The following is a 26,244-nucleotide window of genomic DNA, read 5'->3' on the forward strand; positions in this document are numbered from 1 at the left end:
CTGGATGTAAGGTGTATGCTCAAAAATTTTCCATTTAAACTGCTAACTCAAATGCGGGTGAGCATTATGGTAAAGAACCACTATGCCTCTGGACACTAGGCCACATTGTTTGTTTTTAACAGAACGGCACATGTGGCAAAGGGTCTGCCGGTAGGCCATTGCAGTTATAGTCTCTCCTGTAGGTGTAAAGTCAGTGATTAGGATGCCCTTGTCCATCCAAAACACAGTGGCCGTAATTTTTTTGATACTCAAAATTTGTTTGGGATATCATTCCATTGATGGCACTTCATTTCTGGACTTTTATGCAAAACTCAGGTTTCACCACCAGTAACAGTGCCGGTCAAAAAACAACTCGTCCCTATTTTACAGTACAGCTCCCATTTATGGAAATGTGTTCATCTGGTATACACTTCTGTATACCATGAATTGTCACTAACTATTTGATAAAGAACAGATTGTGAAATTTCAGGAAAGCAGAAGATCAATACATCCTGCTGGATTTTTTCCACAGTTGTTGGGTTCTTCAGTCACAACTGAAGGTCAACCTGTCCATTCTATGACATGAATGTTCATTCATCCAGCATTAAACACGATGCGCCTTTTTGAAATGAAACTTTATTCATCACATTTCAATGAACTTTAGTTATCTGTGTGTAAATTTTGATACACCAAATTCTTTCATTCAGAAACCGTTTTACGCTAGAACATCACACGTGTCTGGACCACTAATTTTATCGTGCATTTTAAAATTGTACAAAAAAACTGTATACAACCAGTCCTCACAGTTAGCATCATGCCTGCACCATCAGTTACGAAGGTCTTTGATATGGCAGCAGGGGCGAGTGAAGAATTGCATAGCTCGTATTATCAATGTTTTTACTTTTAGAATGACCTTTGCATATACAGGGTGTTACAAAAAGGTACGGCCAAACTTTCAGGAAACCTGTATATTTTCTCACTACAAGTGCACACATATAGTAATGAACATGACACTTCATTACCTCAAGAGTACTGGAACAGGAAAACACTTGTCACCGAGTGGCTGCCCTGTTAGTCTGATACACATAGGCAGAATGTAAACATTTGGCTTAGGGTGAGGCTGCCCGGGCCTGACTCCAAAAGCTGTCAGCTGGGGGTAGAGTGAACTATTGAGAGGCTGTGCTCCCGTCTGAGAGTGGGGGCCTCTGCCACTGCTAGCGTATTACGACATCTGTGGCATGCCGTACAACTGTGCACCCGGCTTGCGGATGTCAAATCTCGTGTGTGTCACTACACTACTCCTCCTTGAGGGTGCAGTGTCACTGATTCCCCAGGCAAAGAGTGGGCAGCCGCAATGTAGAGATGGCGCTCACATCTGTGGAGGGCTCAGATGTGAGAGGGGAGAGCATCTCCCAGTTGATGAAGATCTGGGAATGTGGGCAAAAGAGGCCGGTGCGAAGAGTGCCCTGATGCCACCCTGTGGGAGCATGAGATGACAGGATGGTGATAGGTATTCTGAGCCGGGATCTGTTTCAGTGTCTGGTGGCAGTGGGAAAGTTGGAGGTGACTCTGCCGTAGGCTGATGCCATGTGGGAGACACTGAACTGGTGAGGAGCACGCCACCATCTGGGAGGCACCAGTGCTGCTATCGGAGGCTGAGACATCGTAGGCTTGGCAGGCAGTGCTGACGCAGGTGGAAACTCAGGCTAGAACACAGGCAGATAGGTGGCACTCAGCAACTGGGATACTAGTGAAGGCTGTGAGCTGATTTTGATGGTGCCGGGCCTCCTGAACTCCCGTCCAGACAGTGTAGACATGTTGGCCATTCTGACACACGATGGTTGCCAGTAATTAGTGGGGGTGCCAACCAAAACCACATGACCAGACTGTTGTCCGTGGTGGAAAGTGCTGTACAGTAGAACGTCATGGCAGGTGAGAACCCGGATGGAGGACTGATGACTGATACCCTTGGAGAAACTCGGCAAGGCTGTGGGAATCAATAGAAGTCATCTGGTAGGTCGTCAGAGAAAACAATAAAACCCTTCTCGGTGGCAAAGTCCTGCAGATATTTTTTAATCTGTCTCTTATAGCTGTGAACCATGCACTTGGCCTCGCTATTAAACTGGTGAAGAAAGGGAGGTGAGTGAACATGGTGAATGCCCTACCATACACAGAAATCATGAAATAACTGGGATAGGAGCTGAGGTCCATTTTCAGCAACAAGATTAGTGGGGAGACTTTCCACAGCAAAAATTTTTGCTTGGGCCTGAATAGTAACTTCAGTAGTGGCCAAGGAGCATTGATCTACATATGGAAAATGTGAAAAGTTGTCAATACAATCGACCACAACACATTCAGAAATGTGAGGCCTTCCCAGTGGCTGGGTTGCTGGAGGCCTGGGAAAAACAAAGCCATGGGATCCATCTGTTGACTAGTACACTGGGGATATGCAACAACCAAATGCTGCTGCTTCCGGGCATTGGTGGGCCAGTAAACATGTCTGCAAGCCAAGGCTTTGGTGTGGAAAAGCCCCCAGTGACCTTCATTCAAACAGGTGTAGGACCTCCCACTATAAACTCCTGGTAGTGGCCAACCTGGGAGCTACATCATCTTTCGAGAGGAGGAGGATTCTGTCTATGACTGAGAGACGATGGCCCGAGATGAAGTAGTTAGGAAGTGGACAAGAAGCATGGCCCAGAGGGTGAAACGGCCAAGCCAGCTGGATGAGATGGATGACCTGCTTGAGGCTGGAGTCAGATGCTGTAGTCTTGGCGATTTGGATACCAATGATAGGAAAGCCACCTACTTCTTGGTGGGAGGCGATATCCAAATGAAAACACACAAGCTTCTCTCTGTCAAATTTGGGCTCTAGTCCGACGAGCACCCTGGATAAGGTGGCTGCACTGTCATGGCACCCAATGGGGTGAAAATGGATATCGTAGTGATATTTGGAGAGGGACAATGCCCACACTGCAGTCAGTGGGCCACCTTATTTGCTGCCTGAATAAGGAAACTAACGGCTTGTTGTTCGTAATGAGTTGGAATTTGATGCCATACAAAAACACAAGATATTTGGTGACCACATAAACAATGGCCGTAGTGTCCTCCTCAACCTAAGTGTAGTAGACCTGTGCTGAACTGACAGTTTTGGATGACAAATGTCAGTAGCTGCTCAGAGCTATCTGCATTCTGATGGGTGAGGACTGCCCCACGCCGTACTGCGAGATGTCTATAGCCAAAACCAATGATTTGTTTGGAGTAAAACGAACTAGACACAGTGCTGACATGAGGTGGTCCTCCAGCATGAAAAAGGCATGGTCACATGCAGAAGGTCATAGGGAGGAAGCACCCTTGTGGAGAAGAAGGTAGAGAACACCTGATCGGGAGTAGGTCATGATGATGACACTTCCTGGGTATTTGTCTATGTTCCCTGATACTGCATTCTGTGCTGTCCACAAAGTGGACTTTTTATTGACAGTTACAACAGACAGCCCAACGCTAGGGAAATACTGATCTAGCATATTGGGAGTAGTAAGATGCACACGATGGCGACAGGGAGCGACGGCTGAAACACTGTTTACGTCCTGCACGAAAGCCACCGGATTGGCCAGCTTGTACCACCAACACGTCGGCCTCGCCAGATGCAGTGCACGCCACTGAGCCACCCTGCTTCCAGCCTCCAAACAGTGGCATGTGGGACCTCATATGGCTGAGCAATTGATAACACCTTGTCAAGTGTTTTCTTACTGGAGGGCCCATTGCCAGACTTCTGTATCAGGGGCAGAGCAAATTATAACATCCTCAACCATGTCATCCACATATGACTCTTTTAACTTTGATGTGACAAAATGACACTTGTGCCTGAGGGCATGGTGAGTCGCGGCTTAGTGACGATAAGACTGATGGGGTGTTTTCTTGCATTGATACAATTCAACCCTAGCGGGCACAACGTGCCTGCGCTGGCAATAATAGGAAGACAACAGTGAGCATAAATTATCAAAAGACAATGAAGAAAGTTCCTGTAATGGGGCCAACTACCACAGCACCTGATACAAGGTGGGAGAAAAACATGACAGAAAGAGTGCAGACAAAAACCATTCATGACATACTGCCTCACGGTGCCGTTCATACGCTTCCTATTCTGCCACTTCCTCGTAAAACAGTGAGAATGGAGGAAAAAACATAGCCAGAGATGAAGGGGAGAAAGGCAAGCAACCCTACTCATCACCAGTGAGTCTGACTACAAGAACACACATTTAATAACAAACATAGCCCGTCATTACTTCAAGAGTACTGGAAAACAAAAACACTTGCTACAGAGTGGTTGTCCCACTAGTCCAAGACATGTAGGCTGAATGTAAACATACGACTGATGACGAGGTTGGCCAGACCCGATTCTATAACCCATTGGTTGGCAAGTAGAATGCACTGTGGAGAGATTTCGTTTGCCTCTGAAAGTGGAAGCCTCTGTCAGTGCTAGCATCTTGCCACTCCTGTAGTGTGCTGTACAGCTGTGCCCTCAGATCGCAGGTGCGGAATCTTGTATGGGTCACTACAATATACATTGCAGGCTCTTTCAATTCCACTGTAGCAAAATACTAATACGAATTCTTTACAAATGAATGGAAAAACTTCTAAAAGCTAACCTCGAGGAATATCAGTTTGGATTCTTTAGAAATATTGGAACACGTGGGGCAATACTGACCCTACTACTTAACGTAGAAGGTAGGATAAGGAAAGGCAATCTTATGTTTATAGCATTTGTAGACTTAGAAAAAACTTTTGACAATGTTGGCTGGAATACTCTCTTTCAAGTTCTGAAGGTGGCAGGAGTCAACTGCAGGGAGGGAAAGGCTATTTACAACTTGTACAGAAACCAGATGGCAGTTATAAGAACCAAAGGGCATGAAAGGGAAGTAGTGGTTGTGAATGGAGGGAGACATGGTAGTGGCCAATCCTCGACGTTATTCAATCTGTATATTGAGCAAGGAGTAAAGGAAACAAAAGAAAAATTCGGAGAAGGAATTAAAATTCATGGAGAGGAAATAAAAACTTTGGAGTTTGCCGATGACATTGTAATCCTGTCAGAGACAATAAAGGACTTGTCTTGAAAGGAGGATATTAGATGAAAATCAACAAAAGCAAAATGAGTATAATGGAATGTTGTCAAATTAAATCAGGTGATGCTGAGGGAATTAGATTAGGAAATCAGAAACTTAAAGCAGTAAATGAGTTTTGCTGTTTGGGGAGGAAAATAACTGATGATGGTCAAGGTAGAGGGGATATAAAATGTAGACTGGCTAGAGCAAGGAAAGAATTTCAGAAGAAGAGAAATTTGTTAACACTGAGTATAGATTTAAATGTCAGGAAGTCTTTTGTGAAAGTATTTGTATGGCGTGTAGCCATGTATGGAAGTGAAACATGGACAATAAATAGTTTGGACATGAAAAGAATAGAAGCTTTTGAAATGTGGTGCTACAGAAGAATTCTGAAGATTAGATGGGTAGATCATGTAACTAATGAGGAGGTATTGAATAAAATTGGGGAGAAGAGGAGTTTGTGGCACAACTGGACTACAAGAAGTGATCGGTTGGTAGGAAATATTCTGAGGGAACAAGCGATCACCAATTTATTGTTGGAGGACATCGTGGAGGGTAAAAGTCGTAGACGGAGATCAAGAGGTGAGTACACTAAGCAGATTCAGAAGGATGTAGGTTGCAGTAGTTATTCGGAGATGAAGAGGCTTGCACAGGATAGAGTAGCATTGAGAGCTCCATCAAACCAGTCTCTGTACTGTAGCCCACAACAACAGTTTTCAGTCAGTCATTTTCAATTTTGTCATTGAGTATCTTTCAGACATCTGTCATCTGACGTATATTCATTGCAGTGTTCCCCCCCTTTTTTTTACTCTTTTTTTTTTTTTGCTGTCTATGTAATATGGCAAGACTTTGTTACAGAGATCTTAATTAATGCTGATTTATGTTGCTAATGTAGCTGGAGTGCTACTATGTGTTCATTAAATCTAACTTTGAAAGGACCTTTTTCAATTTATGCAGGTACGGCTTGCAGCATGTGTAGCTGTGCGGAAATTTTTCCTGGCTCTGCCGGAGAAGTCTCGCAATGCCTTCTATCCCCAACTGCTGCCTAGGATGTGTCTGAACAGGTAATAAAACTTTCATCTCTGTAAGATTTCTATGTGTGGTTCAGTACAGGAGTCAGTACTCTGTTGCTAAGGTCATTAACAGTAACAGACTTTTTACAGATATATGAGAAGAAATTGTAATCACTAAAAATATTATAAAAATCACATTGTGAAGTTATTGTATAGTTTTCACAAAATTGTATTTCATTCAGCCTAAGTTTTGTGTAAGAAGCCCATCATCTATGTTAGAATTCAAAGATGTTTATTGTGTCTTCTAATGTACTATAAAGCAAAAAATCTGTAACCAAAGGCAATTAAGTGACAATACAAGCATTGGTGTTGCAATATCTAATAGATTAGTTGTTATATATATGCAGTATTGGCATTGGGTTAAATAGGTTCCAGGTTATATATAGAATTCTCCCAATCCACTATTGTGACTGGAGTACTATTTACTACACAACATGGATCCAAGATTGTTTCAGTAATTTTCAGAGTATATGGGGATGGAGTGTTATAAAACTTAACAGCACACTGTAGGTGGAGGAGTAGGAGCAAAGCTAAGTATTTTCTTTTAGCTATTGTGGCAGTATCCAGAAATACTGAGGAAGAGTTGAGTTGGGTTGTTTGGGGGAAGAGACCAAACAGCGAGGTCATTAGTCTCATCGGATTAGGGAAGTCGGCCGTGCCCTTCCAAAGGAACCATCCCAGCATTTGCCTGGAGAGATTTAGGGAAATCACAGAAAACCTAAATCGGGATGGCTAGATATGGGATTGAACCATCGTCCTCCCGAATGTGAGTCCAATGTGCTAACCACTGCACCACCTCACTCGGTAGTGAGGAAGAAAAATTCGTTTGGTCATTCAGTAGCAGTTCTGGTTGGCTCTCCATATGTTTTAAGGTTTCTAGCCCGCCAAGCCCTGAAATTGTCTGTCCTCTGTGTCACAAGTGCTGTATTTTGACACTGGTCCGATATAATAAAAAGTGTTTGATTGTGTAAAAATTAATTTTATGTTAAAACACATTCCAGTCTGCAGAACTTTGAAATAAACATTATTGATTTCAGTGCAAGTCATAGTAATTTGTCACTCATTTTACAAATGTAGCCCTAATGATACAGTTTATTACATTATGAAAAAACATGAAAGTTCATTTGTATTGAAAGTAACAGATTTTAATACGTTCTTACTGAATGAGCTTCAAGCACAATTGCTACTGGATTTACTGTGTAATAAATCACCCAATTTACAGATAAAAAATACAAAAATTGTTATAAGTGACCTCAACAGTAATAGCACTTTATGGGGATATGATCATGAAGAAAAGAATGTGGCCTCTGTGCAAAAATGACAAAAATGAAGCATCTTACTTTAATCAATGATGCAAAATTACCTGTACCATTCAACAGAGGTAGGAGGCACACTTACAGTGCTGACCTCATACTCAATAACAAGAGTTTCAGCTAACAGTGTGTAAAATCTGCTCCCCAATATCGAACTCGCAACATAGACTAGTAATGTGCCAAGTTTTACTATGGTCAGGCCACAGAAAGTACTCTTTTGTAGAAGACAGAATTTTGAAAGGCAGAATGGTTGAAATTTGCAGAAATTTTGGATGTTAAAGTATCTTCAATAGAACATAATCCAGAACCCTACAATATCTTCACTGCAGCTATAAACAGACCCTCCAGAATGTCTATACCTTGCAGCTGTCAGACATATTATAGCCATGGTATCATCACACGTGAAGCTGCTCTACTTTCAGAATGCCACAATTTATTACATAAAAATCCATTTAGTGAAGCAACTGTGGAAGCTACAAACAAGTGCTTATCACTATAAACAAGAGAAAAAAGTCTCAGTAGATTAGAACTATTGAGGACATAGATACGAGAAGAGACATCTATCGAGCATGGAGACTTTTAAGACATTTAAGCAATGATACAACGAAGACCCCTTAACATTATAACATAACTGGCAACTGAATAGCACATCAGTTACTACTGAATGGGAAGGTCATCCAGAAATCTAAAATGTTCAAGCTTTGTGGAGAGGAGCAAGAGGAGAGTAGTTAGCTATCAGAGTAAAAATGGAAAATGGAAAAATCAGTATCCAAGAATAGTCACCCTAATGCTCTGCATGCTGTCTTTTATATATGAGCTACACTTCCCTGAAATTCTTCCTGCAAACTGAAGTCGACCATTCGCCTTCCCTATTACCTTCCTTCTGTGTTTGCTCGATTATGTGTCACTCTGTTGTGTTAACCAGCACACTACTAATGCTGTATGCAAACATTGAGAGATTGTTTTTCCTATTCATCTGCATTAACTTACATTATTTATACATTTAAAGTGAGCTGGCACTCGTCACACCAACTAGTAATTCTGTCTGTCACCTTGTATTATCCTACAGAAATTCAACAACCTACCTGTACACAACAACATCTACAGCAACCATCTGCAGAATGCTACTCACCCTCTCTGTCAGATTATTTATTTGTATAGAGAATGAGAGTGGTCCTATCACACTTCCCTAGGGCACTCCTGACGATACCCTCGTACTTGCCGTCAACCTTCTACTAGTTGTGCCAGCTGACAGGTAGCTATTCCTCAAGTTTGGCAGGTGCATTTTGTGGTGATGTTTGTGTTTCAGGCTATTAAAGATTTGGGTGGACTGCTCATTGAACATTTGGGAAATATAAATGAAAACTTTGATGCTAAACATAATTGTAGGAGGACCTCAGTGTTCCATGTGCATGCATGTAAAAGATACACCCTTATGAAACTGAATGATTCTTTTTAGAGTGAAAACATTGTAGTCAGATGTATAAAGTGTCGTGAAACTGAATGAATCTTTTTGAAACAGCATATGCACTGCACAGTAAAACCCTGTTGCAGGTACTACATGGTAGCAGAAGGTGTGAGATTGTATTCGCAAGAAACGTGGCGACAGGTAGCGGGAGCGGCAGGGGTGGAGTTGGTGGAGTCGCACTTGGAGGCGGCGGTCACGTATTACGAAAAGGTGGCGCTGGACGCGGACGGCGACGCCGCGGCCCGGGAGGCTTCCTGCTCGTGCTTTGGGGAGGTGGCGGCCAAACTGTCCCACTGTGTGGTGCGGCCACACACGGGCCGCATGCTTAAAGTGCTGCTAACCTGCTTCAGGGATGACTGCTGGCCAGTCAGGGACGGTACGTGTGCTGACTGTTACTGTGTGTAGCTCTCAGGGCCAGGTTCTCACCCCAGCAGGATGGGCTGCGTATTCTGTGTCTATACTAGCCAAATACTTGGCATTGCCTGGTTACCTATCTTCTGTCACCTCCTTCTCAACAGTGCGGTGAAATTGTAGTATTCTTCTGTCAGTAATCTTTCCTCAAATTATAGGGTAATGAGTGTTTTTACAAAAGACGGGTATCTCAGAAAATAATTACTAATGATTCTAGTTAACTTTGGTAATATATAGAGACTGTCCCATGAGGAAAGGTCTCGAACAATCTTCGAAGCAAAAAAGTCTAGTAAACGTGAGCTCTAAAATGTGTACCTTAAGAGCTATGAGTAGATCTTCACCTACTAAAACAAGGGAAAAAAATATTCAATAAAACATGGGCTCTAAACTGCATACTTTAAAAACTAAGTACTTGTCCATCTTCACTACTGTGAAACACATCTCGTCCACTGAACAAGTGCTCATAGCTCTTAAGCAGGTAAACAAAAAATTGTTTTCTTTTATGGCCAAATTCAGTGTAATTTTTTGCTAATTTTGGTGTTATTTTTGCTAATTTTGGTGTTATTTTTGCTAATTTTGGTGTTATTTTTGCTAATTTTGGTGTTATTTTTTGCCAACTTTATCGTTATTTTTTGCTAAATTTTGTGCTATTTGTTGCCAAATTCAGTGCTATTTTGTTGCCAATTTCCCTGTTACTTTCTTGCCAATTTCATTTTTTTCCCTAATTTCATTGTTGTTGTGCCAAATTGTATGGTGTTTTTTTTACCAAATTTGGTGTATTTGTTGCCAATTTTTGTGTTATTTTTTGCCCAATTTGGCATTTTTTCCAGTTTGCATTATTTTTTGCCAAATTTATTGTTTTTCCCAAATTTGGTGTTATTTTTTCCCAGTTTCCATATTACAATTTTCATCACATTCAGTGTTTCTTTCGCCAAATTTCATTTTGTGTCCAATTTTAGTGTTTTTTTGCTTCACATCATTGTTTGTTATAAGGGAAATAAACTGTCATTTTTAGATCATAGCTTTAAAAATGATCCTCGTCCTTGAGAAGTAAAGAAGGTAAAATGTGATTTCAGCATTCAATAACTAGCATTTATGAACATTGGAAAATTCTTGTCCTCAGATTTATAACATTTTTTGTATGAGAAAATGGCAGATTTCATGTAATTTCATAAAAAAACACTGGTTTTGAATTATTTTGCTGAAGACCACCAGTTTTATGTTATTTTTTCCATTACTGTGTTCGAAGTTTTTCCTGGTACTACTCTTTAGATATGAGTTTTAGAACCCAGGTTTATCAGCCAGTTTTTTCTTGTTTTGGGTCTTCCTACCTCCTCCCAAAATATGGGAAGCAAAGAATTTGCAGTAGAAGAGATCTGTTTTGCTGTATCAAAGTTGAACTGCTCAGAGCCCTTAAGATGCATTTTAGGGCTTTTCTGCTTCAAATGACTGTGCCATTCACATCCTTGAGTATTGGCTAATTCTCCTGTGATAACCTGTAAATAAAAATGTTGTCCCATACATATTTTCGGTAGAACATGGGCATAAAGAAGTTAGTGCACTGGTTGGGGTTTTGCACTAGAATGCTCAACTTTGAGAGCTCGAGTCTAGACCAAGGTGTAATTTTTTTTTTTTCTTTTTACTCTGGACTGCATGATATGTTACCAGGCTTCTTAATTGTTATACAGCAATTGCAGCAGGTGTCATACAAAATGATCAGTTATTTATTACTAACATAGAAATGAGATTACAATAATTATTTTATTAGTCAATTTTTAAAGATGTATTTTGTGTTAAAATGTTGCTTGGTTGCCTTTCACACTCAGCACCCCTCCATGTTTTTTGCCTCATGAATATTTCTAACATGTCTGACCAGTGATTGTTATTTTTAGTGTTTAAAAAACTGTAGTTGTAGTGTGGGCTGGGAGATAAAGCTAATGAGGTTCCTCAACACTGTAGACATGCAGATACTGCACTTTCTTGCCTACAGCAGGACAGGTGTCATTTAAAAAACAGTGTACTGTATAGCACTAATTGGCAGATCAAAATCAGAAAAATAATAAACCTAGGCACACCGAAAAAGATCGCTGTGTGCTATATTATTAGCTATCAGACTAAATTCTTCATCAGAGGTAGAGAAAAACATACGTGCGCCCTCACACTCTTGCAAGGTACCTTACGGACTAGCTATCTTCACTTTTCTTCACAGTTGCAGAATTTGAATGTGTATGATACAGTCTTTAAAAAATTCAGCTTTGAAGATCATATTATTTGTGGGCACTGTTGAATGTAAAACACTTCAAGCTTTTAATACAGAATAACTGGTAGCTGACAGTGCATTCACTGGTCAAGTTCTCACTGGTTACAACTTTTTTTGTGTTTATTGACAGATGGAGATATTAATTTAGAAAAATTGAATCACAGTTTTTATTACAATTTATAGCTTTTTTCTTTTACTTACTGATCACCTGAAAAGGTCTGCCTCCACAGCCGAGTGTTTAGTGCATGTGATTCTCGTGCAGAGGAAATGGGTTCAGTTCCCCATAGTGCCGGCGGTTTTTCCATGGCAAGGGGACTGGAACAGAGTGCGTTCAGCCTTGTGATGCTAATTGAGGAGCTACTCGAATGAGAAGTAGTGGCGCCAAGATCTGGAAAGCCATCAATGACTGGGAGAACAGAGTGCTGGTGCAATGCCCCTCCATACTGAATCCATGTGTCACATAGCAGAGGATACATGGTGGCCACTTGATACAGCATAACTTTCAAGGACTGAGCGTGGAGTTTACTTTTTTTAGTTTTAATTGCATGAAACTTGAAGTATCACAATAAATTAAAGTTTAGTATAAAATTGCAAAATCTCTAATAGAAAATAAATTATGTTGTTATCTCTAGAGACTCAACAGTATTATTGAAGTATGTAATTTGTTCATTTAACTATCAGGCACTTAGCTTGTCTATATCAAATTCTAACTGATTTTCATGCAAATATTAACAAACAATAAACATGTTGTTTCTCATAAAACATTCTGATAAAATAATTGTAAAATAATGTTTCAGTGTGATAGAAAAAATGAAACAAAATAATTTTGCTACTAGTGGGAATAGAATTATTGATTTCCAAATTGCATGACTTTTGTGCTATGCAGTCAGCTACTGGCGACTGCTAAATGTAAAAAATGTTTATTGCTTTTTTCTTTTCTTTTTTATAGTTATGCCATACTCTTTTCTGAAACTGATGTTCAAATCCTGTAAATATGAATAAAATCAAATCCATAGGGCCCCCTTGTTAGATATTTTTCCCATAAGTTGATTCCACTCATGAAAGGGAATTCTAGGAGTTCTGTGTACAGGTGTGGCATGCTTACCTAGTCAGAATGGGCTAGGGGTGGACATCATGGGGGTGGGATAAAGGAGAAGGCAAAGATCTACTTTCAAGAATACTGGTTTATTCCTTTATAGTTTACAGCAGGGTACACTCCAGTGATCTGCCAGGCCCTCATCCAGTCTTGGTGGAGCTAGAAGGTATTCACGTTTCCAGACTGAACATTTGGGAGCTAGGCCCATGTAGGAGAAGGGAGGAAGCACAACTTCGCTAGCACAGAGTCAGTACAAGAGAGGACGAGCAGTCTGGGCCAGTTCTCCTTAGCAGCTCCGAACAGGAAGTTTCTCCACCAAAGTCTCCTGCTGGCTACACACATCTTGTTTGTAGGGGGCATTTTCACTGTCAGACATTTGTGAAACAAACAATCTCTGTTGAGGCAACGATTTTGCCACAGAATGTGGACCGTGAGAAATTGTGGGACTTCGATGAGAGAGAAAATTTTGAGATTACACCCATAAGCCAGCTTTACAGGTAAGCATGCTTAGATTTTCTTCATATGTACATGATTTGAAGGTCAGTGCCGGAATGTAAATTTTGTAAGCCAATACGATGCATTTCTCAAAAACCTCAAACAAATTGAAACTAAAGATTCCAGGAAATGTTAAGAATAAAACATTTCCAACATTTTTAACAGACTCTACTGTAGCTGAGTCTGTGTATCCTAGTCCTCTAACTATGATGTCACTGGTTTGATTAGTGGCAACTGTTATCAACTGTCATCTTAACTATTTACTATCAAATTTAAGTGTTAATTAACAGATATTGATATGCAATTTTTAATAAAGATTATGTCTTTTAATTTGTCAGTACTAATTGCATGAAAATGTAATTTAAAATTTTGGAAAAATATGTGAAATGTCGTCTCATATTTTCTGTGTGATGTTTCATATTTTTGAACCAAATTTTAAATTATTGTAAATACTTACAGTTTGGAGTCATTGTTTTTCCTGTTCAGTGTGTGGCCTGCTTTTTCGTGGTTTGGCAAATTATGTTGTGTTATTCAACTATGTGGCATGGTGCCCTTCTTGATGGCAGAGTCACCAAGGTGCCCTGAAGGAAGGAACGTGGGAACAAAGTATATGTATGAATCACGTAAATTTTGTTCCATATTTCATTGTACTGTAATTCTTTGTGTATTGCATTCTCTGCAGCGGAATTTGGAGAGTGGTGTGTCTTGCCTACTCTTCGAATATGGGGTGCCTAGGAGACCTGCTTTCTCATATCGCTAGAGAATTCTTACGTTTGTTCCGATGCAAACATACAGATTGTATATGTCTTACCTTGGCACAAGCATCTACATCCACATCCACATCCATACTCCGAAAGCCACCTGATGGTGTGTGGCGGAGGGTACTTTGAGTACCTCTACCGGTTCTCCCTTCTAGTCCAGTCTCGTATTGTTCGTGGAAATAAAGATTGTCGGTATGCCTCTGTCTGGGCTCTAATCTCTCTGATTTTATCCTCGTGGTCTCTTCGCGAGATATACGTAGGAGGGAGCAACATACTGCTTGACTCCTCGGTGAAGGTATGTTCACGAAACTTCAACAAAAGCTCGTTCCGAGCTACTGAGCATCTCTCCTACAAAGTCTTCCACTGGAGTTTATCTATCATCTCCGTAATGCTTTAGTAATTACTACATGGTCCTGTAACAAAGCACGCTGGATCTTCTTTATCTCTTCTATCAACCCTACCTGGTACGGATCCCACACTGTTGATCAATATTCAAGCAGTGGCCAAACAAGTGTACTGTAACCTACTTCCTTTGTTTTCAGATTGCTTTTTCTTAGGATTCTTCCAAAGAATCTGTCTGGCATCTGCTTTACTGACGATCAACTTTATATGATCATTCCATTTTAAATCATTCCTAATATCTACTCCCAGATAATTCACGGAATTAACTGCTTCCAGTTGCTGACCTGCTATATTGTAGCTAAATGATAAGGAATCTTTCTTTCTGTGTATTCACAGCATATTACACTTGTCTACATTGAGATTCAATTGCCATTCCCTGCACCATGCGTCAATTTGTTGCAGATCCTCCTGCATTTTCGTACAATTTTCCATTGTTACAACCTCTGGATATACCACAGAATCATCCGCCAAAAGCCTCAGTGAACTTCCGATGTTTTCCACAAGGTCATTTATGTATACTATGAGTAGCAGCGGTCCTACGACACTCCCCTGTGGCACACCTGAAATCACTCTTACTTTGGAAGACTTCTCTCCATTGAGAATGACATGCTGCATTCTGTTATCTAGGAACTCTTCAATCCAATGGTCTGACAGTCCATGTGCTCTTACTTTGTTCATTAAATGACTGTGGGGAACTGTGCTTGCCGTGACTAACAGTCTTGGCATTTGTGCTATGAATAACACCGACGGAATGACTTAATTGTGTTCACCTGCATAACCGCTTGTTTAGAGAACTGTTTTCATAGAGTGGTGCATGCAGCTGTTGCTGCCTGATGGGGCAGTCACTAGCAAGGTGCGACTCAACCTGACAAATTGGTGGCTGCTCAAACTTACCGGCTAACAGGGCCCCTGCACCTGAATTGTACTGATCTAGTGTTTGTTGAAATGATGGATTGAACTGTTTCAAAATCTGTTCTCTAAGCATGACTTTAGTTACATTGTACATGATCGCATCACGCGACGTTATATCTGAATATAAAGCCCCACAAGCACATTTGCATTTGCATTTGCATTTGCATTTGCATTTCCTCCTCATATCCTGAAAGCCTGTTACCCACTCGTTATAAGTTTGTTCTGACTGTGCCATGCAATTACAGAATTGATACTTAGCCGCTACCACATTCGTTTGTTGGTCATAATAGTTAGCAAATTTACAACCTGAACATATGGAAGTCCACTCGGAGTGGCGTTAGGGAATAGCTTCCGAATGAGTCTGAACACTGCACTTCCTCCTGTGGACAGGAAATAGAGAAGTTTTACAGTACCAGATACATTGTGAGCAGGTATGTGGGCTTCAAACTGTTGCAACCACTTGAGCCATTCCTCTTCTTGTTCATGAAATTGGCAAAAAGGTGCTATAGCAGGGAACAATCCAGCTTTTGCCTAAATGCATGTGGGAAACTTGCTAAAATCCATACACAGACTGGTCGGTGTACTATTTGATTAATAATTAAAAACAAAAAGCATACTATTATCATCATTATTGTTCTTGGTTTTGATGCAGTATTTGTTAATTAACTATACAGATGATGGAAACTCCAAGTAAGAATATAAACAGTGTAGGAAAGACAGATGCTACTTACGTCCTGTTGCAGACATGTAATTAAGACACTCACATAAAGCTTACAGCTACAGCCTTCGTCAATAACACACACACACACACACACACACACACACACACACACACACACACACAAGCACAAGCACAAGCAAGCAAGGACACCTTATGAACACCCGACCACAAACTCCAGCACCTCGGACCAGAATGCATCTATGGCATGGGATGCAAGTGGCAATCTGGTTAGGGTGGGGATGGGGAAGGGATAGTAGTGTATAGGTGTGTGTGGGGGGGGGGGGGGGGGTGGTGAGGGGGGGTGGAGACAAATGCTGTCTGGTGGAGTGTGCAGAGACTAGACTGCTAACAGGCACAGTGTCAGAAGGTTATGAGGCAGGGAGGTGTGGAAAAAAAGAGCAAAAAAGGAGAGAAGTGGGGAAAGATGTATTGATGTATTGGCAGAGGGCTGCAGATAAACAAGGTAGGAGATGAGAATGGGGAGAAGATGATAGGACAAGGAGTGGAAACAGTTGGTTGGAGGGTGTGGGGACAGCATGTTACTGTAGATGGAGGCCAGGATAATTACAGGAGCAGAGAGTGTATTGTAAGGATAACTCCATATGTGCAATTCAGAAAACCTGGTGGTAGAGGGAAGGATCCAAATGGCTTGAGTAGTGAAGCAGATATTGAAATTAAGTGTGTTATGTTCAGCTGCATGTTGTACCACAGGGTACTCCACTTTGCTGTTGGTGGACATTCATCTTGGTGACGGCTGGTTGGTAGTCATGCCAATATAGAAAGCTGTGCAATGATTGCAGCAGAGCTGGTAAATGACTGACTGCTTTCACAGGTGGCCTGGCCCCTGATGAGCCTGACCTAATCTGTCTACCCGCAGACAAAGGTTCCACCTCTGTTATTACGAATTGTAATGTCTACCTGGCAGAAGGCCTCTGCCGATTTTCTGACTTCAGCATATAAACTTGGCCACAGTGATCCCATTCCAAAACTCCAACACAAACTCCAATCCCTACTTAAAGCCTTGGGCCCTTCCCAGAACATCTCCTCTGAATCTGTTTCCCTCTTCAGCCTGTGACACTTCACACTCACCTTCTACATGCTCCCCAAAACCCACAAACCAAACAATCCTGGATGCCCCTTGTGGCCCCCACTGAGGGAATTTCAGCCCTCAGTGACCAACACCTCCAACCAATTGTCCGTAATCTAGCCTCACATGTCAAAGACACCAACCACTTCCTTCACTGAGTCCCCACCATCCCCACCCCTTTACCTCCCGGATCCGTACTCGTCTCTGTTGCCACCACGTCCCTATACTTCAACATCTCTCATGCCCATGGAGTTACTACTATTGAACACTACCTTTCCCAATGTCATTCTGACTCCAAACCCACTACCTCATTCCTCATACACCTTACTAACTTATCCTAACCCACAACTACTTCTAATTTGAAGAGAAGGTGTATAAACAAATTCACGACACAGCCGTGGGCACCTGCATGGAACCCTCCTATACCAACCTTTTAATGTGCCATCTAGAGGAGACCTTCCCAGCCTCCCAAAACACCAAACCCCTATTCTAGTTCAGGTTAATTGATGATATTGTCATGATCTGGACTCAGGGTCAAAACACCCTATCTTCATTCCTTCACAATCTCAACACTATCTCTCCCATCCACTTCACATGGGCCGCCTCAACCCAGTAAAGCATCTTCCTAGATGTTGACCACCTCCTCTCTGATGGCTCCTTTCACACCTCTGTCCACGTTAAAACAACCAACCACCCACAGTACCTGTATCCCTTTCACACCAAAAAATCCTTCCCAAATAGCCTGGACACCCGGGGACAGTGTATCTGAAGTGACAAAAACTCTCTTGCTCAATATGCTGAGGATCTCACTGAGGCCTTCACAGATATGCACTATCCCTCAGACCTAGCCCACAAACAGATCTCTCATGGCAATTCCCCTCACACCTCCAATCCTCTTACCACCCCCAAGAACCGGCCACAAAGGAGTGTCCCATTCATCGCCCAGTACCACCCTGGACTGGAAAAACTGAACCACATCCTTCTGAAGGGCTTTGTTAACCTATTGTGGTGTCCTGAAATGTGGGACATCCTACCTGAGATACTTTCCACCTCCTCCTAAAGTGACGTTCCATCACCCACTCGACCTCCACATAATCTTGGTCCATCCCTGTGCTACTCCCAGTCCCAACCCCTGCACCACAAGGCTCATAACCCTGTGGAAGACCCACATGCAAAACCTGCCCAGTCCACCCACCCAGCACTTTCTATTCCATTTCTGTCACAGGTTCATCCTACCTCATCAGGGACTCGGCCATCTGTGAAAGCAGCATTGTCATTACCAACTCAGCTGCAATCACTACACAATTTTTTATATTAGTATGACTACCGACCAGCTTTCCACCAGGATAACTGGCCACTGCCAAGATGTGGCCAAGAGAGAGTAGACCACTCTGTGACACAAGAAGCTGCTGGACATAACACACTTAGTTTTGGTGGTTGCTTCACTACCCGGCCCATCTGGCTCCTTCCCTCCACCATCAGCTTTTCTGAACTGTGCAGATGGGAGTTATCCATACAATACTTTCTCCGCTCCCGTAATTATCCAGGCCTCAACCTACCATAACATACTGCCCCCACACACTCCAACCACCCTCTCTATCCATCATCTTCTCCCATTCTCATCTCCCCCCTGTTTGTTTGCAGCCCTCTGCCAATGTATCCACCTGTCTTTCCCCACTCCTCTACTTTTTTGCTCCTTTTTCCCTCACCTCCCTGCCCAACACCTGCCCCATAACCTCATGACACTGTGCCTGTTGCCAGTCCAGTCCCTGCACACTCCACCAGACAGCATTTGTCTCTCTCCCCACCCATACACTACTATCCCTTCCTCTTCCCTGCTCCTCCATATTGCTTCTTGCATCCCAAAAGCTTTACATGAGTGTCTTTTAATTGTGACTATCTGCAACATGACTTGTCTTCATTATGGTAAGCAGCAGTTTGTCTTTTCCTGCGTCATTAATTAACTATTCAATTTGATAATAATTGTAAATTACAAATAAAACTATAAAATAGTTGCTACTAGCAAGAATCACATTGGCAACTTAACAGTTCCACAACCAGACCACTACTCACTGAGCTGCAGACGTCTCATTTGAAATGCTCGAACTGTGTAATATTTTCAGTCTTAACAGCACTTGGAAATCTTCAAATTTGACTCTTTAGTATTCTTGAGAAGAGTGTGCTAGTGCTTAATAAAAGTAATGTTTGTGCACTGACAGTTGATTCATATAAGTATGAAGAAAATCTAAGATGGCCGATGTATAAGGTCCCCTCCTCAGACTGGCTAGATAACCTGTGCACCTGTAAAACACCCAACTTGCACTGTCACAGTCTCTGCATGATCTACATGTACATATACATGGATACTCTGCAAATAACATTTAAGTGCCTGGCAGAGGGTTCACTGGACTACCTGATAACAACAACACTTCTCAGCCATAAAGTTCTTTAGGCATGGAAGTAGGTGACTGGTGACTCAAGTGAATAGGATGAATATTTCAACAGTGTGTACTTTAAATTTCTTTAATTTGTCACTGACAAAGCATATTTGTTGTGTAATGTATCTGGGACCAAAGTTCATTTCAGTGGGTATCATTCTCTTCATTTTAGTTGTGATGTGGTATCGAGAAGTTCAGCTTGGCGTTTTCACAGTCAAAATCCAGACAGACCATTACAGATACACTATTAAAGTAAGGATAACATACATAACCAGTATGTGTGAAATACTGTCACATCTGGAAAACCAGCTATTAATATTTTTCTTGTATTTTACTATTTTTTTGTTTACCAACTCTAATGAAAAAAACGTGTCAGAATAATAATTTCATTTTACAAAATTAATTTTCATAGTTTTAAGTTATTGTAATGATTGTACAAAAGAAACATAAAAACCAGAATGATGGCTACTTGTTAAACTATGAAAACCTTTGTAGCACATATCCTTTGAGTGACAATATCTTTGGTTTGAAGTGCTTGTTTATTTGCGATCATTGTAAGTGGGGAGTTTTTCTCTGCTTAGCAGTATGTGAAGTTGTCACTGAGCAATCACTGTGGAAAGATATGTTTCTAATGTTAAATGTGCAAGAAAATGGGACAAATGGAAGAATTCCTTAATTTTGTTGTTGTAATTAATTCAGAAGTTACTAATGCTACATCGTGTATGTAAAATAATAATACTTGGGCTTCCTGCAAGTAAATGAATGACAATGATCAACAGTCATAGCGAGCATTGATTTGTGATGTTCAAAATGAAATATATTTCATTTCCTGCTCTTGAATAATTTTAAATGTATTGCAGCAGACTCATTCTTTTACAATAAACAGCAATTACAACTAAATTTGTCTTATTCTTCATATACGTTGAGAGCAGGAGCATTATAGTAGGCAGATTCATTGTTATGATTTTTCCTCTTCAGAAATACAGGTATCTTCTGGCATATTCTTCTTCATATACACATGCACACAAATGCTTACTTTTTGCAGAAGTTTGCATGCTTCCACAGATTTTTGTTTCTTCTTAAGAAATGATGTTTATTTGCTCTACAGCAATTTCTATTGTTTAGCCTTAATTATGAATTAATACTGTGCTTTGGAACAACTTGAGACTGTAGTTCAACAATTCTTTGTTAAAAAGTAACTGGCTCCCTGAAAGCAGCTCTAATGTTGTTTGTGGGTTAAGTTGTTTTCTTTGTTGTGTTTCTCATTTAGATAGGTGGTCGTGTATGGTTAGTGAGGAATCAGTTCTGGAATTTAGAAAACAGAGAGAGAGCAGCAGTGCAAGTTTATTACTTGGTTTGTGAGACATTATTATTCATTGTCAAGAACATTGTGTGTGAAAATTTCTCTCCCCCCGTCTATCCCTCTCTCCCCCTCTCTCCTTCTTCTTCTTCATCTGCCTACTTCTGAATTTTTATTCTAAAATGCTAATGTACTAAAACTTTTGTGTTTTGATATGCTTCCACAGCTTATGAAATGCAATCAAACTTGTTTTCTTTTAGCTGCTTGCATGGCGTGTGGCAGTTTGGTATCCTGCTTTCCAGATGAGAGTCGCAGTTCTCTGCCAGAGATGTTGCCACTCTTCCAACGCAGCTTACAAGACTCTGTTGCAACGGTAAGTATCCTTCATATGTCAGCTCTGAACTCCCTGTTCCTTGAAAAACAATTTGCTGTTAAGCTTGGTATTTTCTGAGACTTGTGGAACTGTAAAGAGATGGGGGAACAAGAAGGGAAATGAAATCCATGTATTATTAATTCTGTGGTAGATTCTTCTTTAAATATAAATGTCTGGTACTAATTATATAAAAGAGAGATTGGGGTATTAATTGAAGAATCATACATTTGTAATTTTTCAGTTTTCCCCATTGTACATTATCTGTGAAAAGTTCTTTTCAGATGAACAGCCAAATCATAACTGTTGCATTGCACAGTATTTCATCTAGAAAGGTCAGGTTCAGTGATGGACTGACTTATATACCCTGCCACCAGTAGTAAAATATGTAATTAAACAGTGCTAAAAAAAGACCATGTTTTGACCAGAAGTTTATGCAGTATTTTAAAATATTTGTATTACATATTCAGCTTGTTATTGCCTTTTGTCAAGAGATATAGGAACTTATACAAACTACAGAATGAAGCACTGGCTTTTGTTTCACATTATCACATATTTTCAATATAGACTGACATGGAGAGTGTATCAGAAACATTTTAGACAAACAGCTTTTAACATATGATAGCACTACCATTACATATTCAAGCCAGCATGTATTACCAGTAAATCATGTTCAACTTTGATTTATGGTACCAGTAATACACTAACGTATAATGCATTACTTATCAGCGGCGAATATAATTTTGTGATCCTTCAACAAGAAAGGTTTCTGAACAAATTAGATACCACATAATCTCTAATTGATTTAGTGTAAAATTATTTTATGTGATCTCTCGTTGTTTTAAAAGAACCAACTTTCAAAATAAGATAGTAGCTTAGGCGTCTGAATATGATCACTGCTCTATGGTGACAAACAGGAAGAGCATCACTGCTAGTTGCAGGAAAGCATGAATACACATGCTGCCCAACAGTGAGGAGCACAGTTCTTAGTACCGGAAGGAATGTGTTAAATGCACAGTTTTTATATATATTATTTCAGTAATGCTTGGTATGTTTAGTTATGCTGTATAAAAACAGAAAAAAAACTGAGATTTTTGTTCAACTTAACCCTTTCCTACCTAAAAATTTGTAAAATTTTGAATCTGATCAATTAAATATGAAATATTAATTTTATACAGGGTGTTACAAAAAGGTACGGCCAAACCTTCAGAAAACATTCCTCACACACAAATAAAGAAAAGACGTTATGTGGACATGTGTCCGGAAACGCTTAATTTCCATGTTAGAGCTCATTTTAGTTTCATCAGTATGTACTGTACTTCCTCGATTCACCGCCAGTTGGCCCAATTGAAGGAAGGTAATGTTGACTTCGGTGCTTGTGTTGACATGCGACTCATTGCTCTACAGTACTAGCATCAAGCACATCAGTATGTAGCATCAACAGGTTAGTGTTCATCACGAACGTGGCTTTGCTGTCAGTGGAGTGTCTACAAATGCAGAGTTGGCAGATGCCCATTTGATGTATGGATTAGCACGGGGCAATAGTCGTGGCGCGGTACGTTTGTATCGAGGCAGATTTCCAGAATGAAGGTGTCCTGACAGGAAGATGTTCGAAGCAACTGATCAGCATCTTAGGGAGCACGGAACATTCCAGCCTATGATTCGCGCTTGGGGAAGACCTAGAACGATGAGGACACCTGCAATGGACGAGGAAATTCTTCATGCAGTTGACGATAACCCTAATGTCAGCGTCAGAGAAGTTGCTGCTGCACTAGGTAACGTTGACCACATCACTGTATGGAGAGTGCTACTGGAGAACCAGTTGTTTCCGTACCATGTACAGCGTGTGCAGGCACTATAAGCAGCTGATTGGCCTCCATGGGTACACTTCTGCGAATGGTTCATCCAATAATGTGTCAATCCTCATTTCAGTGCAAATGTTCTCTTTACAGATGAGGCTTCATTCCAACGTGATCAAATTGTAAATTTTCACAATCGACATGTGTGGACTGACGAGAACCCGCACGCTGTTGTGCAATCACGTCATCAACACAGATTTTCTGAGACTGTTTGGGCAGGCATTGTTGGTGATGTCTTGATTGGGCCCATGTTCTTCCACATTATAATGATTTCATACGGGATACTCTACATGTGATGCTAGAACATGTGCCTTTACAAGTACGACACAACATGTGGTTCATGCACTACGGAGCTCCTGCACATTTCAGACGAAGCATTCGTACGCTTCTCAACAACAGATTTGGTGACCGATGGATTGGTAGAGGCAGACCAATTCCATGGCCACCATGCTCTCCTGACCTCAACCCTCTTGACTTTCATTTATGGGGGCATTTGAAAGCTCTTGTCTATGCAACCCCGGTACCAAATGTAGAGACTCTTCATGCTTGTATTGTGGACAGCTGTGTTACAATATGCCATTCTCCAGGGCTGCATCAGCGCATCAGGGATTCCATGTGATGGAGGGTGGATGCATGTATCCTCGCTAACGGAGGACATTTTGAGCATTTCCTGTAACAAAGTGTTTGAAGTCACACTGGTACGCTCTGTTGCTGTGTGTTTCCATTCCATGATTAATGTGATTTGAAGAGAAGTAATAAAATGAGCTGTAACATGGAAAGTAAGCGTTTCCGGACACATGTCCACATAAAATATTTTCCTTCTTTGCGTGTGACGAATGTTTCCTGAAAGTTTGGCCATACCTTTGTGTAACACCCTGTAGACAAAATATTTATAGTTCCCAATTGCTTTCATTTACCAATAATCTGAGTGAATTAATTACGTATTCAAGAAGCAGTTATCTTGTTTTAAATATTTTTCTAGGTAGTTTTTTGGGGCAAATTTAAGTCACAGTGTTGTAGTAAATAATTGGATTGCCACTTTAAAGATGGGTGCTCCTCAGTGAAGAGTTCAGGTAGACCTCAGTATCTGCAAATAAGGTTGTTACTGATGACATAAGGAACCTGATGGTGCAGGATAGACATATCACAATCAGAGAACTTGCAGATGAGGTTAAAATTAGTACCGAATCCTTTCATTCAATTTTAACAGAAGATTTTGATCTCAGGAGGATCTTAGCAAAATTTGTGCCAAAGTTGCTAATGACAGAGAAAAAGCAAATTTATTTGAAGATTGCACGGGACATGCTGTATAGTGTGAACAGTAATCCTAACTTTCTTAACACAGCAACCACTTGTGATGAGTTCTGGGGTTATCGGTGTGACCCTGAACCCCATTCATTACAAAGGAAGCATCCCTCATCCCCAAGACTCAGAAAAGTGTGGCAGGACCTGAGCAATGTTAAAGTCATGCTGACCATCTTCTGGGCATGGTCCATCATGAGTGCAACCGAGGAAGTACTAACATCAACAAGGAGTGCTGCCAAGAGGTTGCTGTATTAAAAGATTTTGGTGCACTTGTTCTTTTGAAACAGTGAGAGGCAAATGGCTGGACCTGTGGGCAGCAGACAGTTGGCACCTTCACCACGATAACCCACTTGCTCATTGTTCTAAGTTTATTCAGAACTATTCGGCTAAACACAATACGGCTGTGGTTTGTCAGCCTCCATATTCCTCTGAATTAGCACGGATTGATTTCTCTCTTTTCCATTAACTGAAAGAGACTCTGGAAGGGACCAGATTTCAGAACAGGGAAGACATTGTGCAGAATTTGATGGAGCACCTGCACACCCTAACAAAAGAGGCTTTCCAGCAGTGGCAGCAGTGCTGGGAGAAGTGTGTAGAAGCTGAAGGGGGCCACACTGACCGTGACTAGTGTCAAACAATTGTATCTGAATAAAGATTGATTTTATAAATAAAATTTGGATACTTTTTGAGCAACCCTCATATATTTGGAGAAAAAGATCTACTTTAGGAGAAGCCACTGCTGCTTAGCCTATTATCTCACATGTTCTGGTTACACTGAATGCTTCTGGAAATTAGTTGTGCAAGCAGCCTCCTGCTTGGAAATATTCAGGTGTAGATCATGGCTGTTTTGTGCTATAGTATGAGAGGTGATGCATCAATCACACATCATTGGTAAGGATGATGTATCTGTAAATATTGTAGGTGATCTTTGTTTTTCAGAAGACGCTGCAACCAGTGCAGTTGTGTAGACATTTATATTTTGATTTTTGTTTGATTACAACGTGTTGTTATGTGTATAGATGCACTTGAGAATGTACAAAGCTTGAAACTAGTTATCAGTACTAATATTATAAATGCAAAAGTAACTCTGTCTGTTATGCTTTCACGACTAAGTCACTGAACTGATTTTGATGAGATTTTGTATGGAGGTAGCTTGAACACTGAGGAAGAACATAGGCTACTTTGGTCAATACAAGACATTTTGACTTTTGAACGTTATCGTATTTGTGAAAATGCTTTTCTCCGTATATATATTCTATACAATATGATTCACCATAATGAATACAATGCTTATACAATACTCAAGTTGTTTAATCCATACTTCCATACTAAATCAGTCACAAGCCTCTAACATTCTAATCGCTGCATATCACGTGTCTCTTCTAGCTTTTGAATAGCTTGAAGTTTCACAATGTTGGCCTCACTTAAATTCTGTATGACAAACAGAGAGGCAATGTACCTTTATGTGCAGGACATGGGAGGCTTTCAGTTATCCTTCATTTGATTAGGTATGTGAACACAGCTGTGGGTAACAGCTTAATAAATTACAACTTTGAAATACAGCTTGATGGAATGATGTTTTTCTTCAAATTTATTGACACTGTGGTTCCTGCCCAGAAGAAATCGTTCATCTGTCATTTTCCTCTGTGTATAAGATCTTTAACTGCTTTTGACTAAAGCCTGCATTACAGTTCCACTATGCAAAATATACACCTAATGCAATTTTGGTAGGAACACCCTTTAAAGCAAATATCAAATGCTCCATCTGTCTGTAGTGTAAATGATAGGTGTATTTTCATTTTCAACACAATGCTGCTGATAAACAATGAAATAGGGTAAAAATAAAAATGAAACAAATAAGCCAAAATAACATAACACAAAAAATTCCATTAACT

The 26,244-nt window shown here is 40.7% G+C and overlaps 1 protein-coding gene across 2 annotated transcripts in view; it reads left to right on the forward strand.

The window, feature by feature from the left end:
- Positions 1-26,244, forward strand: part of LOC126291688 (uncharacterized) — a 142,207-nt gene that overhangs the window by 76,678 nt on the left and 39,285 nt on the right. For both annotated transcript variants that reach the window (XM_049985311.1, XM_049985312.1), the window contains exons 6-8: positions 6,036-6,142; positions 9,019-9,308; positions 21,076-21,188. In XM_049985311.1, coding sequence (XP_049841268.1) covers positions 6,036-6,142; positions 9,019-9,308; positions 21,076-21,188 — 510 coding nt within the window. The remainder of the gene's footprint in view (positions 1-6,035; positions 6,143-9,018; positions 9,309-21,075; positions 21,189-26,244) is intronic.

Source organism: Schistocerca gregaria, chromosome 9, assembly GCF_023897955.1.
Source record: "Schistocerca gregaria isolate iqSchGreg1 chromosome 9, iqSchGreg1.2, whole genome shotgun sequence".
Classification (NCBI taxonomy): domain Eukaryota; kingdom Metazoa; phylum Arthropoda; class Insecta; order Orthoptera; family Acrididae; genus Schistocerca; species Schistocerca gregaria.